At 50.1% G+C, this 20,844-nt stretch overlaps 1 protein-coding gene across 1 annotated transcript; it reads left to right on the top strand.

Moving 5' to 3' along the window:
* Positions 1-753: 753 nt before the first annotated feature.
* Positions 754-20,619, top strand: LOC132514560 (titin-like). The gene is given in 15 exon segments (XM_060139445.1): positions 754-781; positions 784-897; positions 9,014-9,102; positions 9,656-9,856; positions 10,064-10,148; positions 10,151-10,197; positions 10,336-10,495; positions 10,573-10,733; positions 11,070-11,256; positions 17,525-17,584; positions 17,676-17,733; positions 18,173-18,614; positions 19,182-19,430; positions 19,754-19,847; positions 20,012-20,619. Coding segments are annotated over 15 exon segments (2,184 nt in total). The 3' UTR covers positions 20,221-20,619.
* Positions 20,620-20,844: the final 225 nt, after the last annotated feature.

The raw sequence follows: 20,844 nt of genomic DNA on the forward strand, positions 1-20,844 counted from the left end.
ACTCTGCTAAGCACTTTACCCAGATTACCTTTGAATCCTCACAGCAACCCTATGGCTGTTATCTCCACTTCACAGATGAGGAAACAGACCTGAGAGAGACTGTGATGTGTGGTTACAAGTCACACAGCCAATTGGTGATGGAGCCAAAGTGAGCCGGGGGGTCTGGCTCCAGTGTGCAGATCCTGCCCTGCACTGCCACGGGGGGAGTGGAGAGGATGGGGCCGCCCCCATAAAGGCTGAGCTGGCGAGACTTTACAACTCAGCGAATGTGGGAGCAGAGAGGGAGAGACCACCTAAAGGTGTGCCTGTGAATCAGCTAATCCTGGGGCCCCTTCCTTGGACCTGGACACCCTTGGATGAGCTGGAGGTCAGGAGCCGAGATGTCACCCAATCCTCCTGCCAGAAGCCAGAGGCCCCATTTGGATGGTCTGGGTGGGGAGGGGCTGTTTGAAAAGCTCGAGCGCTCCCCTCCCTCCCTGGTGTTGTGAGAGAGGTGTCGGTTCTCTCTCCCAAGATAACAGGACTACCGGGTCCTCCTCCTGCAGCTATTCTGGGCTGCGGTCCGCTCCCCACTCTTCCCCTGGCCCCTGCTTCAGCCGTCTGGGAGTAGCTGGGTGGGAACAGGCCAGCCCTGTTACATAACCCTGTGGCTGGGACCCTGGGGAGGCCGGGCTGGCGAGCAGGTGCTCAGCCCCTCCCTCGCCACCAACAGTGAAAATCTTTCTCTGGAGCCCAGCCTTGGGGTGGCCCAGCATGGAGGCAGCCACAGCTCTGGAGGTGGCCTCGGATCCACGCTGAAAGTGAAAGAAGCCAGCCTAGCGGATGCTGACGGAGCCCAGGCTTCACCTCGGCGGGGGGCCATCAGCCCCATTCCCCAGCTCCTGCCCCCCACAGAAGGTGATCCATGGGGATGGGAAGTGAGCGGTGGGAGTTGGGAGGATGCGCTACCGCCCTGACTGCACCTCCATAGGTTTTGCGGATCTAAATGGTTTCACGGGATTGGTACTTAGGATGGGGAAGCATCCATTGGAGCCCCCACCCCCTTCCTTGGTGGATTCTAGCTTGCTGCTCAAATGTCTCTGCTGGGTCTTTGCTTTTTACCTGAAAAGTCAGTGAATGATGTTTGTGGCAATTTACAGTGACTGATAATGATAGGTTTGTATTTTTACCTTTAAAATACGTCTGTCACAGGGACCTGATATACCAACGCCAGTCAGGAAGGGAATGAGGGGTGAGATGATGTCCATCTGGATTTGGAGAAGAAAGAAACAAAAAGCTTAGAGCCACCGGGAGGCTAAGTGGTGAACAGTATGTGACGCTCCGCTTCGCCCTTGGTAGAGCCGTGGGTCCTCCACCTACCCTACCTACATCTCCACTGGCTCCCACGGGAAACCCTAGCCTATTTGAGCCTGAGCTCCACGGAAGCAGAGACCGTCCGGAAGAAGAATTTGGCTGCCTCTCTGTGGTCTCTGTGAGCCTCTCAACATAAAGGCATTTTCGAACTAGGAGGTGGTGGGTGCCCCTTCCAGCCCCAGAGTTCCCTGCCAGCAGCCCTGCTGCCCAGCCCCCAGACTGCCCCTGGCTGAGGCCTTTGTAGCTAACAGCTCTGTGACATTTACCCTGGGTGGCTCCCACTGCACCTGGCTCAGCCGACAGAAGTGGAAGACGGGAGCCTGGCTCTTCCCCTCTCCTGCGAGGTAATCGGCGGAAGCAACTACGGGGGCTGCACGAAACATTTAAGACAGTTCCCTGCACAAAGTTCCCACTTCTGGCCCCTTGGAGCCTTGAGTGCAGAGGATGCAAAGACCACAGACGAGACACCGTGGAATCCCTGGGTAAGGAGAGGTAAGAAAAGAAGACAGCATCTAGACTCAATTCCCAGGGCCACCTCCAGCAGCTCCGTGACCTTGGCCAAGTCAATGGACTGCTCAGTTTCAATTTCCTCTCTGTAAAATGGTGAGTAATAGTATCGACCTGGTAAGGTAGTCGAAAGGATTGTTGAGATAATCCAAAGTGCCTTGGAAGAGGCCAAACAAAGATACGAATAGATAATAAATTATTTCCAAGTCAGGGATAAAGACTGAGTTCTCCCTACAAATAGGGTTGTGGAGGGAAAGTTTGCTGCCTCTTATCATCCTGATGGAAGATGCTGGGTCTTCAGAAGCTATTTGTATGTCAGGGGCAGAGAGCCGACCAAGTTTGCCCCACTGAAAAACAGGTAAAGAGAGCAGAAGTTATTGGGAACATACTAGGCTGGAATGGTCTTGAGGCAGAAAATCAGTTTCTTCCCGAAAAGGCCCAGGGAATAAGTCACAGGCAGAGGGAGAATGAGAGCCAGGACTGCTGACTCTCTGACCACTGGTCTCCACAAAATCCTGGGGGAGGGTGCTCATCCCTTCCACACTCCTCCCTCCTGACGGCCCCTGGCCACAGCCCCCAAGTGTGGCCTGAAGGGCCCTGATCTTGTGTGTGGCCTCAGGGCCACCAGCACCCAGTGACTCAACCCACCTACATGCCAGAGGTCACTAGCAGCAAGGACTCCTTGTGACATTGTGCAAAGTGTTTGCATCTGTTATCCAGTTGGGAAAAGAAGACATGAGTTCAAACCCTAGCTCTGTCCTGTGACCCAAGGCAAGTCAATCCACCCCTCTGGCTTCTATTTTCTCATCTGTAAATTGAGAGGTTGAACTAAATCAGAGCTCTTAACCCTTCGGTGGATATGGATCCCTAGGAAAATCTGATGAAAGCTGTGGATTCTTGCTCCAAGAAAAATACTCAACAAAGTTCAGGGAGTTCAGAGCATCACTGAAGCCTAGCCAGAGGTCTTCAGGGGGGTGCTATGGTGCTGGACTAGATGGCCCCCAAGTTCCCTGTGAGCACCAAGGACTTTTCCTTCCTCTTAACGCCTCCTCTTCCTTATGGGGAGCTCTATGGGACATAGAAGGGCACAGTGGCTAGCATGTGAGTACACATGAAATAGAGCAGGCATCAAAATGTTTGTGACATTAAAATGAACTGCAACTGGCCGACACGGAGCTTTTAGTCAAGAAAGACTGCTCCATGGCTAAAGAAGCAGAAGTAGGTGTTTGGCATTGGGAAACCATCCTCTGTCACTCTCAGCACTGCACAGAGGCACTGTGTCCTGGAGGCAACGCTGGGCAGGGGCCAGAGGAGAGCTTCCGAAAGAGTGAGAGATATGGGACAGACTGCACCCTGACACGGAGAAGATGGGACTCTGAGACCCAGTAGGAGGGCCCGTCTGCTGATCTCAGCTCGATTGCTTCCAACTGACCCTGTGTCCTCTTTCAGTCTGGACTGTTCTGTGTCTTCCAGGCTTGGGAAGCTGAATCCCTAGCCTTGAAGTGACCATCCTTCCTTCCTCCCTCCCACCCTCCCACTGTCCCTTCTTATCCTCTTTCTTCCTTCTACAAATATTTACTTTGTGTCTATTATGTGTCAGGCACTGTTACAAAAATGCACAAAATAGGCAAAAATAACTTCCCTTGTGGAGATTACATTCTATGTAAGGAGATAGATAATAAATAGGCAAATAAAATATATAAAATATCAGAAAGTGAAAACTGCTATGCTGAAAAGTAAAGCAGAGAAAGAGGAGGGTATAAAGTGCTGGGGTGGGAAGTGTACTTGCTGTTTCAAGCAGGATATTCAGTGAAAGTCTTGTTAATAAGGTCATCTGAGCAGCAACCTAAAGGAGACCAGAGAACAATGCATGCAGATATTGAGAGTGAAGGTTTTCCACAGACAGAACAGTAAGTGCAAAGGCCCTGAGGCAGGAGTGTGCATTATGGATTGGGGCCACTGTGGCTGTAGCAGAGTGAGGGAGAGAATAGCAGGTTTGGGGTCAAAGAGGTAGCAGGACCATTGTGAACACTGGTTCAACCCTGAGACAGATGGGCAGCCAGCGCAGGGTTTTAGGTGAGATCTGGCATGATCAGGTGTAGGTTTTAAGACTTTTCTGGCTGCTGAGTTAAGAATAGGCTATAGGCAGGCTTTAGACACTAGCAAGATTGTCAACTGAGAATAAGGATTCAGGAAAAGGTATGGAAGTTTTAGAAGAGGGTGTACAACAGTCACCCAGGAGAACAGGAGATTGAGTGAATTAGGGAAGTCTGGCAGATCTGCCAGGGTCCATTTGGAGGCAATGGCCATCAATTTAAAGTCAGCATAGTTTTGTAATATTTTTCCCCAGTCGTGTTTGGCTGTGTGGATGCAGACACTGAGGGGGTGTATTTAACTGGGGCTGGGTATTGCTAGGAAGTGGAAAAGGATTAGGGCTTTGAGTGGGTATGCAAGGGAGTGAGTCTAACGATGACCATGGAATCTAATTTGGGTGGGAAAGAAAGTGGTAACATGGAGGGGTGATGGAGAGTGAAGGGGTGGGAAGATAATGGATCAGAGGTCTCAGTGGGCTGAAGGATCACTGCTGGCAGAGCTTTAGAGGGAGGGAGCTGAAGGGATAGAGACTGTTCATTAGGTTATGCGACCTCAGAATTTAAGGCTCAAATACAATAGATGTTTATTCCTTACTAGCAAAACAACTAAAAGCAAGCGTTCCTACTCAGCAGATAGTTCTCCAGCACTAATTCAGGGACCCGGGCCTCTTCCATCTTGTGGCTCCGCCATGCCTTAGGGCCCCGTGATCGCCTGCATGCAGCTAGCAGATGGGAAATAGAAAACTCATTCATTAAAAGCCTCGACTCAGAAGTGATTCTCATCACTTCCACTCACATTTCACTGGCAAGAACTAGTCTCACTGTCATACAGCAAGTGGGGCCACTCCTTCTCGGAGATCCCTATACTATGGAAGAGATAATATGTACAAATTGTTGTGAGCAATTAGCCATCCCTGTCATGGAGGTGGTGCTGAGAGAGTGGGACGCTTGAAATTCAGATTCTATAGTGGCTATAGTTATTGGTCTAGACAATGACCAAAGGAACCATGGGCTGAAGCAGGGGAGGACAAACTCATTGGAGGAGTGGCAGGCAAGGCTGGGAGCGGCCCTGCAGGGACTGGAAGTCTGGGTGTTGAAATGAGCAGGAATCATGACTGGAGAAATGTTGGAGAAAGTGACACTGAGCCAGGGCTACCGTCATCAGCGTGAGGGGGAGACTGCCACAAGGGGAGAGGGTGATGGAGTCTTTTCCTCAGAGAAGTATTGCCTATTTCTATGTCCTTTTATTTTTTCTGATCTTAGTTTCATGGCCTTCAAGGAAGTGACACTCTTGTCCTTCACAAGGTTTTTAGGTTTATTTTTTTGAAGTCACCACATTTCTTTCCCACCACACTCCTCCAGACAAGTTTCTGACCCTATGCATCTGCTAATGCTTCTGTAAGAAATGCTGGTATTTTTTGGATCCCTGGAAATCTCTGGGGTTTTTTGGGAGCCATAGCTTGCCTTGTGCATTTGCCCTCTTTTGGTAACCGTTCACTCACACAGGCCTGTGCATGTGTGTGCACACATGCACACGAACTCACAGTCTTGCACACTCACACACGCACACACTCCTCCACTATTTCAATGTGTCTATCTTGTTCCTTCATTCTCTGGGCCATAATTAATACCATCAATCTGAACTACACAGTCCTTAGGGAATCGCTGGCAGAAAGTCTTTAGCCATGTGAAACCAAGTTATGAGAGGATGGGAACAATTATTTCCCATGAGCAGAGAATAAGGAAATGGGCATAAACCTCAGCAGGATGAAATTCGGTAGAATTAGGAAGGATTTTCTAATGAAGAGAAGTCGAGATCTCTGGACTTTAAGTAGTTTCCTCTCCGCTCCTTTTTAAGACAGTATTCTGTCTGAGAGAAATTCAGTGCTGAGAGCAACACAGCTCAGAAGCCAAGGGCTCTCAAAGGACTTTTCAAAATGTCTTTTACCTGAGACTCTATGAAGGGAGAAAATCTCATAGACAAACTGCGGCTGTCTCAGACCTGGTCTTAGAAACCCAAGGTTCTGCTTTAGGGCTGTAGCCTTTGGTTCACATCCCTCCTGGCATATGAAGAGGAGAAAGACCTTGGGCGTCAGGGAAAGCCATGTTTCTCCAAGGTCAGTACAATTAACACCTCGCTTGACTGTGGATGTGTGAAAAGAGATGTCCCAGATGAGCCCTCCTATTAACACTCTTAGCAAGGGGTCAGATTGCTCTTGTTTGCTGGGCAGATTCAAGGCCTGGGGTGCTCTGGGGAAGAGCTTGCTGCAGCCCAGGCACCTGGAGCTGTCACACACTGTCACCTCCCATATTTTGTCAGCGGCTTTAGCCTTAAGCCCATCCTCTGCCCTCCCACTGGGGCTGGGAGACTGCTGAGAGCAGAATCCTCGCCTACTAGTCCTCAGACTTAGAACATTCCAAATAGTAACTTAAGTTTGTCCCCTACTGATTCACCATCTTGTCAGGGAATCCCACTTCTAAGCAAAGAACTGGCCCGGGAGCCCTCCAGGGAGGAAGAATCCACCATCCTGGCTGTCAGCCTTTCTCCTCTGTCTCTGCCCCCTGCTGGCATCCCCTCTGGATCTCAGGGCCATTCTGCTCATCCTCCTCCTAATTCCCCCATCTTAGCTTACGTTCCACATAAACTTATTTCTTTCCTTTTTCTCCTTAGTTCAAGTGAAACAATGCTAACCTTTTCCAAGATACTTTTCTAGGAAAGACTAAGTGGGAACAAATACTATATACATCAGCATGCACCTACCTATAGAAGCCCCCTTCCTACCTGAGGTGTAAGCAGAGCAGGGCTCAACTGGCACCTCTTCCAGGCGTGACAGCCTGGGTTCCTTTCCTCACATCAGCCTTTTTAATCCTTGAGTGTGGCCCCCTGCCTTCCCTTCTTGGCCTCTTCTCTCCAGGGGCAAGATCACTGCAGGAGCCCTGACTGTGGTGCCCAGTCCCAGGTGGACACTGAAGGGCAGGTAAGTGGACAGATATGCTGTCATGCTCAGAGAACAGCTCCTTCAGACACACGTTCCTAGATGGTGCCAGCACGACTTCACAACCGGCCGTGAGGTCAACAGCAAAGCTGTTTCTCTCTCCCAGCCCTTTCCTTCCAGTCTTCTCCTTGCTCTGGGTGCTCACCAAGGTCCTTCCTAACTCAGAGGTTCTGTAGGCAGCGCAAGGGACAGCAGAGCCGGCTTCTCCTCAGCCCTCTCCCCGGCAAGCGTGAAGGGTTAGGTCCCCACTCAGCAGTGGGGAACCAAGCCCAACAAGATGAAGTTTTGACCCTCCTTTTCAACTGCCGCCCTCTTTTTGCAGAAAACCCTGAAGTCATATCCGCCTGTTCTCAACTCCTTGGTCGCTTGCCAAGATGGCCACAGGAAAGGAACACATCACACAACACTTCTTCTGTTCTTCATGCCCCGCCTCCACCCAAACTGCCAAAGTCGAACAGAGGGCAGCCGAGCAGGGTCATTCAGCTGCCTGGGTTCCGAGCTGAGTCCTTGCTGAGGCCTCAGGCCCTGGGCCGAACGGGCAGGACAGCGCTTAGAGCACTGGAGGCCCTGTACCACACAGTTCCCACTTCTGTCAGGGTAGAGGGGTGAGGCGCAGCCTAAGACAGCACAACCCAGGTTAAAACGTAAGCCACACAGTAAAAAAGGAAACTAGGCAAATAAAATGGACAGCATGCACTGAATATTTCTGTCTATCTTCATCCACAAAGCCCAAGTTATCTCAAGATGCTAATCAGGGCGGACTATGGAAGTTCCTGGTCTCTAAACAACGATCTACAAACTGAGGTGTAGGAAGAGCTTTGTAGACCCTTCGTTTGATTTATTTTCAATTTCACCATTCAAATTCTGCATTATGTAATGTACATTTTAAACAGTTCAATTTGTAAATAAACATACATACATTAGGGTGAATGTTCAGGGATGTATTTACAGGGAAATGTGTGTTATCAAAAAGTTTGGAATCGCTATCAAGCTGTTTGCCACAGTTGTGTGCTGGGGTGGAGTTCTTCCAACTGATAGGAATGAAGGAGCGGGGAGGCTGGGGAGTTGGTGGGAACTGAGACTGTCACACCCCCTGTAAGACTACAGCAGCGGGGGACTGTCTCTGCCTGAGAAAGGAGGAAGCAGTAGCACCAGAAGCCTGGAAAATGGAGTAGATTTCAGCTAGGACCCGAAAGGAACCCAGGTGGGATGTTTGCACTTCCTCAGCCAAGGCTGCCGGAGGCATCCTGAGAGGAACTTACACCTGGTCATTCCCCAAACTTACACTCAGCACTTTCCTGAGCATCTCCTGTCTTCATCCTGGAAGCCAATAAACATAATCTAATCTCTCTTCTCACTGGAACACGCCTGGAAGATCAAGGGGGAGTAAGCAGTGGACCTAATCTGTCCCAGATTCTGACTGTACAAAGTGATCCTCCACAGACTGGAAGACACTGTGCAGGCCCCTGAACAGGGCAGCCCTGCAGAGAAGGGACCAGACGCCAGCTCCCTCTGCAGTGACATCAGTGCTGTCCTGGTGGGGCCAGGGTGTTGACTCTGCCTGCAGAATATAAAGCTTTCTCCTCGGGGTCTGGCACCGAACTGGGGAGCGGGGCGGACACTTGGGGGTCAGGATTGACATTGAAAGTGGCCTTGAAAAAAGGAGTGTTGCTGAGGACAAATGTAGAAAAGGAGTGGAAAGACAGACCACTCGGACTGGACTGGTCTGTGCATAAACAAAAAAGAAATCTCAGTTGATGAAAAGTCGATGGTGGAGAGTTACCAATTAAAAGAAGTAGGTGTCAGGCTCGCGCTTCAGTGCTCTTTCTGCTGAGACTAACTCTCTCTACAGGATCCCACAGCTGGTTGCTTATCCCTAAATCCCAGTGAGACAATGGGAGCTATCTTCCCATTCCCCGAGAGAGGGCTTAATTTGGTCAGTGTTGCCTGGGTCACCTGGCCATGGAGCACAGCTAGATGCAGCATCCACTTACACTTCCTCTAAACTCTCCTCTTCCCCCCAGGGAGGCTCACCACCCCGTTCTCTCTCTTTCCATCACTCAGAGCACCCCAAGATCTGGCTACCTCAGGCCCAGAGGCAGACCTACGTCCAGAAGGTTGGAGACACTCTGAATCTACTAATCCCGTTCCAGGTGATCATGACAGCCCCACGTTGGGTCCATGACTGGAGCCAGGCCAGGGTTTTGATTTGGAAACAAAAAACAAGAGTCCTGCTAGCAGTGGGACAGTCGTCCTAGCCTTGAATGGAAGGGGCATGTCACTGAGTGTGAGGCCAAACAGCCCTTCCATCAGCACTCCTGCGGGGTGTTGGGGTCAGGTCAGGTTAGGCATGCCCAGGTGATGATGTAAGGCTAATCCATGCCCTTCAGTCAGCAGGGGTCTGGGAGCGCTCAGTTTGGAGGGCTCTCAGGAGTTTGGGCAGCTAATTTTAGTCCCAGCTGCCCTGAGTGTCCATGACCTAGACTCTCAGAGGCGGGGAGACTCAAAGCCATCCCCCTTTCCCATGATCCTGAGGCTGTTGCTGAGAGATGGAAGTCCGCTGGGACAGTCCACCAACCTCTCACTCAAGGAATTTGCAGCTGCGAGTCAAGTCACCACGTGGACCTGGTGGATCTGACCCCTGTTGCAGCCGGGAGGGGCAAAAGGCCTCTCAGGGCAGCTCACAGCCTTCTCCCCATTTCTCAGGGCAAACCCCAACCTCAAGCCATGCGCACGCATGACGGCTGTGCCTTGGACGCCAGTCATGTGAGCATGCGGAATGGGGAGCGGGACTCCAACCTCTTCATCCGAGAGGCCCAGTGTGCTGACTTGGGTCACTACCAGCTCCATGTGCAGCTGGGTGGGCTGGAGGCCACCGCCACCACTGACACCCTGGTGATCGGTACAGTGGGGGGAATGGGAGACGACGTGGTCCTTGGGGGCTCCCACCCCAGCCTGAAGAGGAATCAGCACAGAGAGCCGGGGAAGCGGGGCTGTGGGACGCAGTGGTGGGTGAAGGGAGGGGTGGCTGAGCAGAAGCGGAGGGGCCCCTCCTGGTAATGTCCTGGCATGTGAGGCATGCCATGCCCGCTGCCATGCTTGGCCCTTTCAAAGAGGCCAGGCTCTCCTCAGAGTATCAAGTTGGTGGATGTCTGGGGCTCCAGCGCTACCCTGGAGTGGACTCTGCCCCAAGACACGGGAACACACTCCTGGGATACGTGGTGCAAAAGGCTGACACCAAATCTGGGGTGAGGCCCAGCTGGGATGGAGGGAGGGAGGAACAGCACATTCTGGAATGGGACTCTGGTAGTTCCACGCAGTAGGCTGGGGTGGAGTGAGCTGCCAAAACAGGGGTCTCATTCCGGGCATCTTCCGGGGCCCCACAGCTGTGGCTCACGGTGCTGGAGCGCTATCACCGCGCCAGCCGCACAGTCTCCGACCTCATCGTCGGCAACTCCTATGCATTTCAAGTCTTTGCTGAGAACCAGTGTGGGCTCAGCCAGACAGCCTCTGTCACTGCCGACCCGGCCCACATCCAGAAAGCAGGTAAAGCACTGAGACTCAGAGCCAGGAAGAGTTAAGGAGAAAGAGTTGAAGACGGATGGGGCTCTCAGGCACTACAGCAAGGCCCTTCTTGGTCCCCTCGGCTACTGTTTACAAGACCGAGGGGTTTGTCCAGTGAGATTTCTCAGAAGCCCCGAAGTTCACCCAGCCTCTGGCAGACTGCACTACAGTCATTGGCTGTGACACCCAGCTCTTCTGCTGCATCCATGCCTCCCCCAAGGTGAGCAAGGAGGTCTGTGGGTGGCTGTGCTGCTTTCTGCTTCTGCTCTAACCTTAGCTGTGTCGAAGAACATTCTAACCAAAACATTTGCTCCCGTCACCATCATCTGCCTGTTCCACAGCACATTACGTAGGAACACTCAGGGCACTGGTGTCCAAGACAGGCTGATGTGGATAATGTTTCCAGTTTTGCTTTTAGTGTTTGTTCCTCATATATGAAGATGTCACTTAATGACCTGCTGGCAATTGGGCATGAGATTCAAAGCTGTCTCTCTGGCAGGGGGGCTGGAGTCCTGTTGGCTGCTCCTGACTCACCCCCCTCATCTTTATCTTCCAGCCAAAGATCATCTGGCTAAAGAACAAGGTGGCTATCCAAGGCAACCCCAAGTACAGAGCCCTCACTCACCTGGGAATCTGCTCCCTAGAAATCCACAAGCCTGGCCCCTTTGACGGGGGCATCTACATCTGCAAGGCTGTTAACCCCCTGGGGGAGGCGTCAGTAGACTGTCGGGTGGATGTGAAAGGTAAGGGCAGAACTTGCACCTTAAGGTGCAATCACCTCCTCTCTCCACAGGTGGGAAAGTCGAGGGCAGAGACACAAGCCTAGATGGAGAAGGGCTCGGGTTGCTTCCCCTTCAGGCCTTCTCATCACTGTCATCATCAGGATGTATTTTAGGAGCCATTTTTATCATCCATTCCTCATTTCTCTCCATCATAATTCTGTAATATAGGAAGAATCACTATTTCCACTTTGCAAAGGAGAAACCTAAAGCACAGGGAGGTGATTGATCAGTTTACCTGCGATTTCCAGTGCTGGTTAATTGAGGAGTTGGCACTATGGTGGAAAAGAGGCCAAGTCTGCTGGACCTTACCCAGATCATTTTTCATTAAACTATACAATCTGACTCAATCCAGGAAAGCTGTAGCTTTTTATTGGGCTTTTAAACAAACCAGAGGACTTTCGTCTCTAGTTGGTTAAATGGGAATATTGCACATCCTCTCTACCGCTTTTAAAGTATTCATTCATTTATCCATTCCTGTCCCCTTGCTCAGATTGCCATCATTGCATTTAGAATATTGTTTTATAATTATCTATTTACTGATCTGTTTCCCCATAAACTGTGAGCACTGTGAGGGCAGGGACCATCTTATTCACCTTGTCCCTCAGTGTCCAGCCCAGTTTCTGGTACACAGTGGGCACTTTCTAAGCATGTGCAGCATGACTCAGGAATGAATGGGCCATTACATGTCCTATTCTTCCCTCCGCATAGACTCTTAATTAGCACCATGGACTCCCCCCAAACCTGGAAGTATATCCCTTCTCGATGCTCTGAAAGGTTTCCCAGAGATTGCTGAGATGTTAAAACGGAGAGATGTCAACACAGAGAGATGTCTGAATTTTGCAGCTCCTAATTGAGGCATGCTAAGCAGACATGGGCAACTCTGAGGAAGGTAAGGAGAGGTACAGGGGATCTGAATGGAGTATTTCATGTTTATGGCTAGTGTTGCTGAGTCTGAGACAGATATATATTCCTGAGCCTTTCAACCATACACTCACTGGCAACCACTTTTCTTTTAATGACTTTTTTTCTTGTAAGTGAATACTATCATCCCTGTGGAGGGAATTTACCATAGATGAGGTCTACTTTTGTCACATCCTCTATGTATCTGTACTCCTCAAGTTGATGACAGGAATTAAACCTAGCGGCCCTCTGAAAAAGAGTGATAGCATCTACCTAATTGTAAGGGGGTTTTGTGGGAGGGAGTGAGCAGGTGCTGTAAGAAAAGGTGTCAAAGAAAACAATCAGGAGTGGAGGATGGCCGAGGTCACCACCACCACCACATGGCAGAAAAAGAGAGAGGAAGGTGTTCCCATCAATTAAGTGTTTCTACCTCAGTATCTTAAGCATGGTGAAAACCAGATGAGCTTGCTTCCTTTTTACTTTGAAGATTTTGGATTCCTTCCCTTCCAAGAGAAGAAAACCACTGTTATCATTATATGTCAACAATAATTGAACATGTGGGGAATGTGGTCCCAAGCAGCACGTTACTGGCAAAGGGCAACTCAGACCATCATTTAGAATTTGATAACTCCTTCAGACTCTAAATCACTCACAGCAGAAATGTTGTGTACAAACTGATGAGTGGGGTGAAAAGGAAGCTCATGAGAGAATTAAAGAGAACTGGTTCCCAACATCTCCTCTGACTTGCAGCTCCTGGTCAATGAAACCCAAGAATTAATTCCATCCCAGAAGCCATTTATTTAAGCCTCTCACTGATCTTTAGCAAATGAAAACCTTGAGGGATGCATTAAAAGTACAAGCTTCTGGGCTTCCCTGGTGGCACAGTGGTTGAGAGTCCGCCTGCCAATGCAGGGGACACGGGTTCGTGCCCCAGTCCAGGAAGATCCCACATGCTGCGGAGCGGCCGGGCCTGTGAGCTATGGCCGCTGAGCCTGAGCCTGCGCGTCCGGAGCCTGTGCTTCGGAATGGGAGAGGCCACAACAGTGAGAGGCCCACGTACCAAAAAAAAAAAAAAAAAAAAAAAATAGTACAAGCTTCTCAGGAGATCTCTCTCTGCCAGCTGGCTTGCACAGCCAGTTCTCTCGCCATCCCTCAATTCCTTCTCTGCATTAAGGTTAAGGTTAATGTCATGTTGTGTTGGTGTTATCCTTGTTACTCTTAGTGCCCTTTTCCATTTCTCCTGGTCAGTGCCAGCAACGAAGCAGGGTAAATACAGAATTCAGAGCACAGGACCCAGGGACCATGAAAGGAGGTCACCTCAGCAGCCTGGATGAGCTCTCACTGTTTGCCGTTATGGCCACAACATACCCTCTCTTTTCTGTGCCTCCAGGAAGCCTGTGGAGAGACTGTGTTCTTAAGGAGCTCCAGCATAGTGTCTGTTTGGACTAATCTAAATAAAGGTGTGGATCCTCGCTGCATAAGTGTCCATCTGTTTGAGTCTTTCTATATAGAAAACCATTGAGAAAATTGGAATCCTTTAGCCAGACTGTATGGAATCTGCGGGCCCCCAGACTCCTCTTTCTCTTCCCATAACTACATTCTCTTCCACAGAGGTTCCTAACACTGTCCTTTTCTCTAGACAGTCTATGACAACTCTATACAGTATTAGGTGCTCAAAGGGGGATGCTCAAGATGACCTGCTCTCTTCCTCTCTGTGCTTTCCAGTATAAGTTGGAAAACAGGATTCACATCTATCACAGAGACACAGACAGCAGGACACATAAATACACACAGAGCTAATTAAAGACAGAGCACTAAGATGTGAGGGCCGGGAGATAGTGAAGAAACCAGTGCAGAGTCTCATTAAGCCCTGGGGAAAGAATAAAAGTGATGTGCTCTTGCTTACATGTTTTCATTTCTATAACAAATAAGATACTGAAGGCATTCTGTGATGGAATCTGCAAAAGATAGCAACAATTCCTTCCATCCTGGAATGGTCATGGTGCTCTTTCCACCAAGAGTTGGAGTCTTTTTCTCCCCCCTTGAATTTGGCTGACCATGTGCCCTGCTTTGACCAAAAGAATGTAGTGGAGGTGATGCTATGCCAGTTGAGAGTCTACTAGTCTCTGCTTTTGCTTTTGGAAGTCAGTTCCCATGTAAAGCATCTCAGGATAGATTACTGAATTATGGGAGGCCACGTGGAGGACAACCAAGCATCCCAGCTGACAGCCAGCATCACAGCCCCAGACATGTGTGGCTACCTTGGACCTCTCAACCCTAGTCAAACCCAATCTACTCCTCACATAGAGACAGGCTGTCCTTGCACAGCTCTGCCCAAACTGTAAAATCATGAGCAGATGAATAGTTGCTGTTGTTTCAAACCACTGAATATTGGGTGGTTTGTTGCACAATAATACATAACTGAAACAGCTTTCTACGCATCAGGCATTATCTCTTTTAATCTTCATTTTACAAATGAGTGAGTTGAAGCTTATAAATTGCTCCAAGTTATGTAGCTGGAAAGTAGAAGTTCTAAGATTTGAATCAGGTCTGTTTGAATTCAAGTCTTCCCTATTTCCTCTTATCTCTTTCACCCAGGGACCCTCACTGTTTCGGTCTGGGTTGGAATCATGGGTTTAAGAAAGAAAAAAATTCTAGGAGGCAGTAAATATAAGGCAAGGTTTTGAGGAGGAAGTGGATATGTTTTGGCTGAGTGTGAAGAAGAGCTTTTCTGTTCAGACCAAAGGCCTATTTTCAGTTGAGGCCAAGTATCTATTCCAGTCTTTCTCAACTGGAGTTCTATGAGAAAGTCCCAATGCCCCAAGGCATTCATTGTATGTCATAAATTAACTTCTTCCTATGCATCAAGAATGTTACTAGTTATGTAGCATCCTTGGGAAAACTGAGAAAATAGTCAAACAAATCATTTGTAGAGTCTAAGGCACTAGCGGAACCCCGGCTGAGAATGTTGAGAGGGCCATTAGGGAGCAGGGGCCAGAGTCCCGAGACAGCCGGTCACGTACACAGTGACCAAGAGGCTTCCCGGCATTCAAGGAGAACTGCACTGGAATCCTTAAGTTTATCATTTATGCACTCAACACTATGCTCAAAGTACCTTCTCAACTAAGGCTTACCATGTGCCTGGGAGGGGGTATACTTTCTTCATTAATTCATTTCTTCATAATTTACCCCAAATCTTTAACTCTTATTCATACATACCATTTTGGAGTTGAGCTGAGGGGGACACGTTATTTCCCAGATTAGGTGCCTTACGCTGAGTGAAGAATTCTTGTGCCTGAAATCTATATTTTCTGGCTTTGTTGTCATTCTGATGGAAGAGAAAGCAGGTCCATTGCTTTTTTTCTTCAACAGCTTTCAAAATCATAATTTGGTGACAGAAAATTGGAGATGAGTTTCCTTAGAAGAAACTAACTTCCAACTTGCTAAAGCTGCCTCTTCCGCTTACCTGAAGGTGGGTGAAGAACTTCCCTACTCAGGCTGCTCCTAGGGGAAGACAGAATGCAGTTAATTAACAGCTTCTTTCCCTCTGATCTCCACTACCTGCCTGAAGAGAGAGAAGCTACTGGCTCTGGTTTTCTTACCTCCAAAGAATTTGAAAACTGCAAGCAACTAAAATTCCACTGTCACCAGGAAACCTACGGAAAAAGAGGCAATCCTCTTCTCTCAGCTTTTCCTCACACAAGCTTGCAAGTTCTGGGTCTCCCCACCCTCTCCCTTATCACACCACTAAATTCCAAGCCTCCTTTGCTCCCTGTGGCATTTATTACTGTAACATCTCACTCCTGCCAACCTCACCACCTCAACTTCACAACTAAAAACTCGGAAGTAAACAAAAAGCCTATAAACCGCCAAAATAATGGTCATAAACTCTGGGGACTAAAAGCTTAGGCTCTTTGTTTACGGGAAAGCTCTTCAACCATTCTTTTTGGGACTTTTAACTTAAAAATTTTAGAATATTTCTGAGAAGACTGGTGGCCCAGTCTATTCACAGGCAACCCTTGGAAACAACAAAGAAAATCCCTAATAAGTAGGCTTAAGCTTTTTGCACCACAGCTTTTAATTTAGAGGAAGGCACACGGTATAAAACTTGATGTTCATAACTATCCTCCTAACCATGTACTGCGACGGTCACGATCCTCTTAGATAAGCGAGGGGTCAAACATAAGCTCAGAGAGGTCAAAGATACTCAATATACTTGTCAACAGAGGAGCCACGGTTGAATCTGAACCCAAATCTCCTTGTCTGAAAAGCCCATAGTTTTCTTCACACCTTGGATGCCTCAGGTTCCGAATGTTCTCGCCTAAAAAGCCGATGGAAGATGTACGTCTTAGAGAACCTCAATATACCTAAAATATAAATGTTTAGTTGCTTCCGTGAATACACCTGAGGGATCAGGCTAACACTGCGCTTCCGAATGGAGTGAGCCAAGTGAGCCCAATAAAACGAATTTCCTCAGGCAGAGCGTTAGTTCTAGGGCCGACCGCCGCAAGGGGCCGTCAAAGCTCAGCTCTGCCTCGCACGAGAAGGAGGGGGCGGAGAAGAGGGGGACGGCAGGTCGCGAAACTCTCACTCATTGGCCCGTTCCCTCGCGCGTCGCCGCGAGGTCCCGCCCCTCGCAGGCCCGGCTCCGGGAGGGAAGCCGAACAAGGTCTCCCGGGCAAGCAAGCGCGCTCGCGGCCTCCTCGCCTCAGCCCTCCAAATGAAGCCTTTCTTGGAACGGCTTTCCACTCGGCCCCCACCTGCGGACTTCCGGCCGGCTACCCTTCCACCGCCCCGCCCCACAAGGGCGGAGGATGCTGGCCTTCACCAATCATTGAGCGCGTGTGGTAGGAGTGGGTGGGGCCTGAGAGATTCGAAAGGAGCCCCGCCCCCTCGGAGCGGGTTCCCTGGACAAGGTTGTGGGAGGAAAACACCTTCCGCGGGAGGTGAGGCGAGTCGGAAAGTGAAAACTGAGGGTGGCGTGGAGGTGTGGTGTGGGCGTGGTGCCGCGGAGAGTAGAAAGGTGGCTTGGGGAGAGGAAGAACCCGGAGGGTGATGTTGGGGAGGAGGATGGGGCGCGTAGACCGCCCCAGCGAGAAGAGTTCGCGTCGCAGTGGGGCGGGGGCCAATGTGCGGAAGGAGATGGGAGGATGGGGCATGTGTCGGCACTTGCTCCGGAGGTAAGAGTACCTCAGTTACAGGGGCAGGTGCTGCTGCTGGGACGCCTGCTTTACCTCCATAGTGACTCCCAGCCCCTGGCTTTTACCGAGTCTAGCTGGGAGGCCTTGGGCAGGATGGAGACCTGAGGAAAGGTATATTTTCTCTCCAGCTCCGGGGTCTAAGCTGACTTTTGCTCCTGCTGGCTGGAACATGGAAGATTTAGAAGAAGGTAAGGAAACGCTGGAGGGAAGAATGAGGCCTTGTGATTGAGAGCCGTGTTAGGGACCAAAGGCTGGCATTCCTTCTCTCCTCCCCTACAGATGTAAAGTTTATAGCAGATGAGACCTTGGACTTTGGGGGGCTGTCACCATCTGACAGGTAGTAGACTCTTTATCCTACTTACCTTCTTCCAACAATGGTTGTCTCTAACACCTTACTGCTGAATTATTGGCCTTAGGTCTGGATTGGTAATTTAGCAAGGTTGGGTGCACTGGCGCTTCTGGGTGGCTGGTTGACTTCGCCCCCTATGACACTACTGGGGAAGGGGAGAAGGGATAAGCTGGAACGAGATTTCAGGGTGTTAAGAAGAAGGGTAAGTGGATTTGCTTCATGTACATCCTGGCATAATTCCCAATGTCAGTAAGTGCTGAAGGCCTCCTAGAACTGGCTGTCTCATCACTTAGATCTCACAGCCAGCACGGGTATCAGGGTTTGGGGTTGTGTTCCTAGCTCTGTAGTGGGGGTTTTGCCCAGTCTCCCTTGTAGTCTCCTGCTCTCTTCCATGTGGGCATGGTGCCTGATTTGTTTTCTTTCTCAGTCGAGAGGAAGAAGATACAGCAGTGTCGGTGACTCCGGAGAAACCCCTCCGACGAGGTCTCTCCCATCGAAGTGACCCAAATGCAGTGGCCCCCGCCCCCCAGAGTCTGAGGCTCAGTTTAGGCCCCCTCAGCCCAGAGAAGCTGGAAGAAATCCTCAGTGAAGCCAACCGGCTGGCAGCTCATCTGGAACAGTGTGCCCTGCAGGAGCGGGAGAACACCGGTGAGGGCCCGGGGCCTCGAAGGGTGAAGCCCAGCCCTCGGCGGGAGACCTTTGTGCTCAAGGACAGTCCTGTCCGAGACCTGCTGCCCACCGTGAGCTCTTTGTCTCGGAGCACTCCCTCCCCAAGCAGCCTGACACCCCGACTCCGGAGCAGCGATAGGAAGGTGTCAGTCAGGGCTCTTCGAGCAACATCTGGAAAGAGGCCCTCCAGCATGAAGAGGGTGAGTGTAGAGGGTTTGGGTTAGATGTGTGCCCCCGACACTGTGCCTGACTCAGTGCAGGCATAGAGCAGTTTCCTTGTTGGTAAAATAGAGATAGTCAAATTCTACCTCATAGGACTGTTGGAATTAAACGAGGTACCATAAGCAAAGCACTTACCACCGCGTCTGTGCGTGAGCTCTATAATGCTTATGGTCCGCTCTTAATAAATGGCATTGGTGATGATGATGATGATGATGTTGGCAGCTGACTTCTGCTCTTCCTCACTGGGATCTAGGCAGCTCTCCACCTCTGTCCCTTAATCAGCCAGCAGAACAGATTCTTTTTCCATTCTAGTCCTTTTTTTCCCCTCTTTGTGCTTCAGGAGTCGCCCACTTGCAATCTGTTCCCTGCATCCAAAAGCCCAGCATCTTCTCCTCTTGCCCGATCAACTCCTCCAGTCCGGGGGAAAGCCGGGCCCAGTGGGAGAGCAACAGCAAGTGAGAAGACCTGGGCAGCAAAGCTGTGGGTGAGTGGGAGGAGGGAGGATGCGGAGCTGACCCTAAAATTCCTCTGCTTCTCTCCACCAGGCCCACCTACCTCTGTCAGACCAGTCTTGGCTCCACAGCCTTCTACCAGCAACTCTCAGCGCCTGTCTCGGCCACAGGGAGCAGCTGCTAAACCTTCCAGTCGACTGCCTGTTCCGTCGGCCATTCCCAGGCCTGCCAGCAGGATGCCACTCACCAGCCGGAGTGTTCCATCCAGCAAAGGTGCCCTTCCTCCAGATTCCCTGCCAGCTCGGAAAGGACTTCCAAGACCAAGTGCCGCAGGGCACAGAGGTGAGAAGAATGGCCATAAGGATAAGAAATCAGGAGGAAGAATACCTACCCCTGCCCAGCATGAACGCACCCTCCCAGAGTTGGTAGCAGTGACTTTCTCCACCCTCATTACAGCTCTGTTTGAAGATGGGAAGGCTGAGTTAAGGAGAGAATGTGGGCCTGGGCAGAGTTTGAGCCTCAGTTTTCAAATACCATATGTTTTTTATCTTGGGTGGGAAGAAAGGCACTAATCCCAAACTCACTCTACCTTCATCCAGTATTTCTTTTTGAGAAGGTCACTTGAACCTTCTGCTAACTCATGTCTTTCGTTAACACCCATCAAGTTCCTGTTTCTCAGCGACCAAATCTTCCCATCCCTGGTGCCGGTCGCAGCAATCTGCAGCCCCCCAGGAAAGTTGCAGTCCCAGGACCTACCAGGTAAGACAGGTTGAGATGCTGTCTCTTTCTCCCTTGATGGGGATGACAAGGGGAGCCTGGAGGGGCAGGGAGTCCCATTTCTTCCTGAACTTGAACTCAGCTGGTGACAAATGGGCTTGTGAAAGAAGGGCTATTTAAAGCAGTTCCTTCTTCTGTCTCTTTAGGTAAAGAGATCAGGACAGCAAGCAAGAATTCAGTAGCAAACTACTATAGTCACTGCCTGGACTCACCTCTGTATTCAGCTTCCCAAGCTCTCTCCTTGGAGGCAGGCCTGACTCCAGCAGATTCTGGCCCAGGGACAGAAGGAAGAGCTGCCACCATGGCTGGTGCCCCAGGAGTAGAGACCATGGGAGATAGGGTGGATTCGGGTTGAGCTGGAGGGGAATCAAACTCTCAGTTGAAACGAGATAGGAAAAAGAGGTTGCCTCCCAGTGGTGAAGTTAAACAGGAAATAAGAAATGCTCGAAAGTGGTTTGTCCTCATCCACCCCCATTCTTGTGTCTAGCTCCACAGAGTTTGATTTTCATCCCAGGCTTTGGTTCGATGGACATTTACATGTGAATGGCCTCTGTAGCTAACCTCCGTGCTCTCCAAGGAGCAGTCCTCCTGAATAACATCCTCTGCTGGACTCAGGCCTGTTTGGAGAGGCAGAGGCAGGCATCTGGTCTCCAGAACTTGTTTCCTGTGGATTCTATGACTCCTAACAGGCCAGTTTATGATGAGCTTACTCCATTGGTCTGCATTTTTCTAAAATAAAATGAGTATATTTTTATATTCTGAATACATGTGGAAGTAAATCCTGCTCCAATGTCTAACAAATTTAGAGTAAACTCCTGTGTAATTCCAATGAGGGAGCCAGGATGGGCTTCCCAGGCAGGGGTCTGAATAGGCCTTAGGCCCTTGAGATTCCAGCTAATCAGGCTATGACTAGCCCCCTTGTTGGCATTCGATGGGAACAGGCTGCCTTTTTCTAGGCATTTCCAGGCTTCATATGTTA

This window comes from Lagenorhynchus albirostris, chromosome 2, assembly GCF_949774975.1.
Source record: "Lagenorhynchus albirostris chromosome 2, mLagAlb1.1, whole genome shotgun sequence".
Lineage (NCBI taxonomy): Eukaryota > Metazoa > Chordata > Mammalia > Artiodactyla > Delphinidae > Lagenorhynchus > Lagenorhynchus albirostris.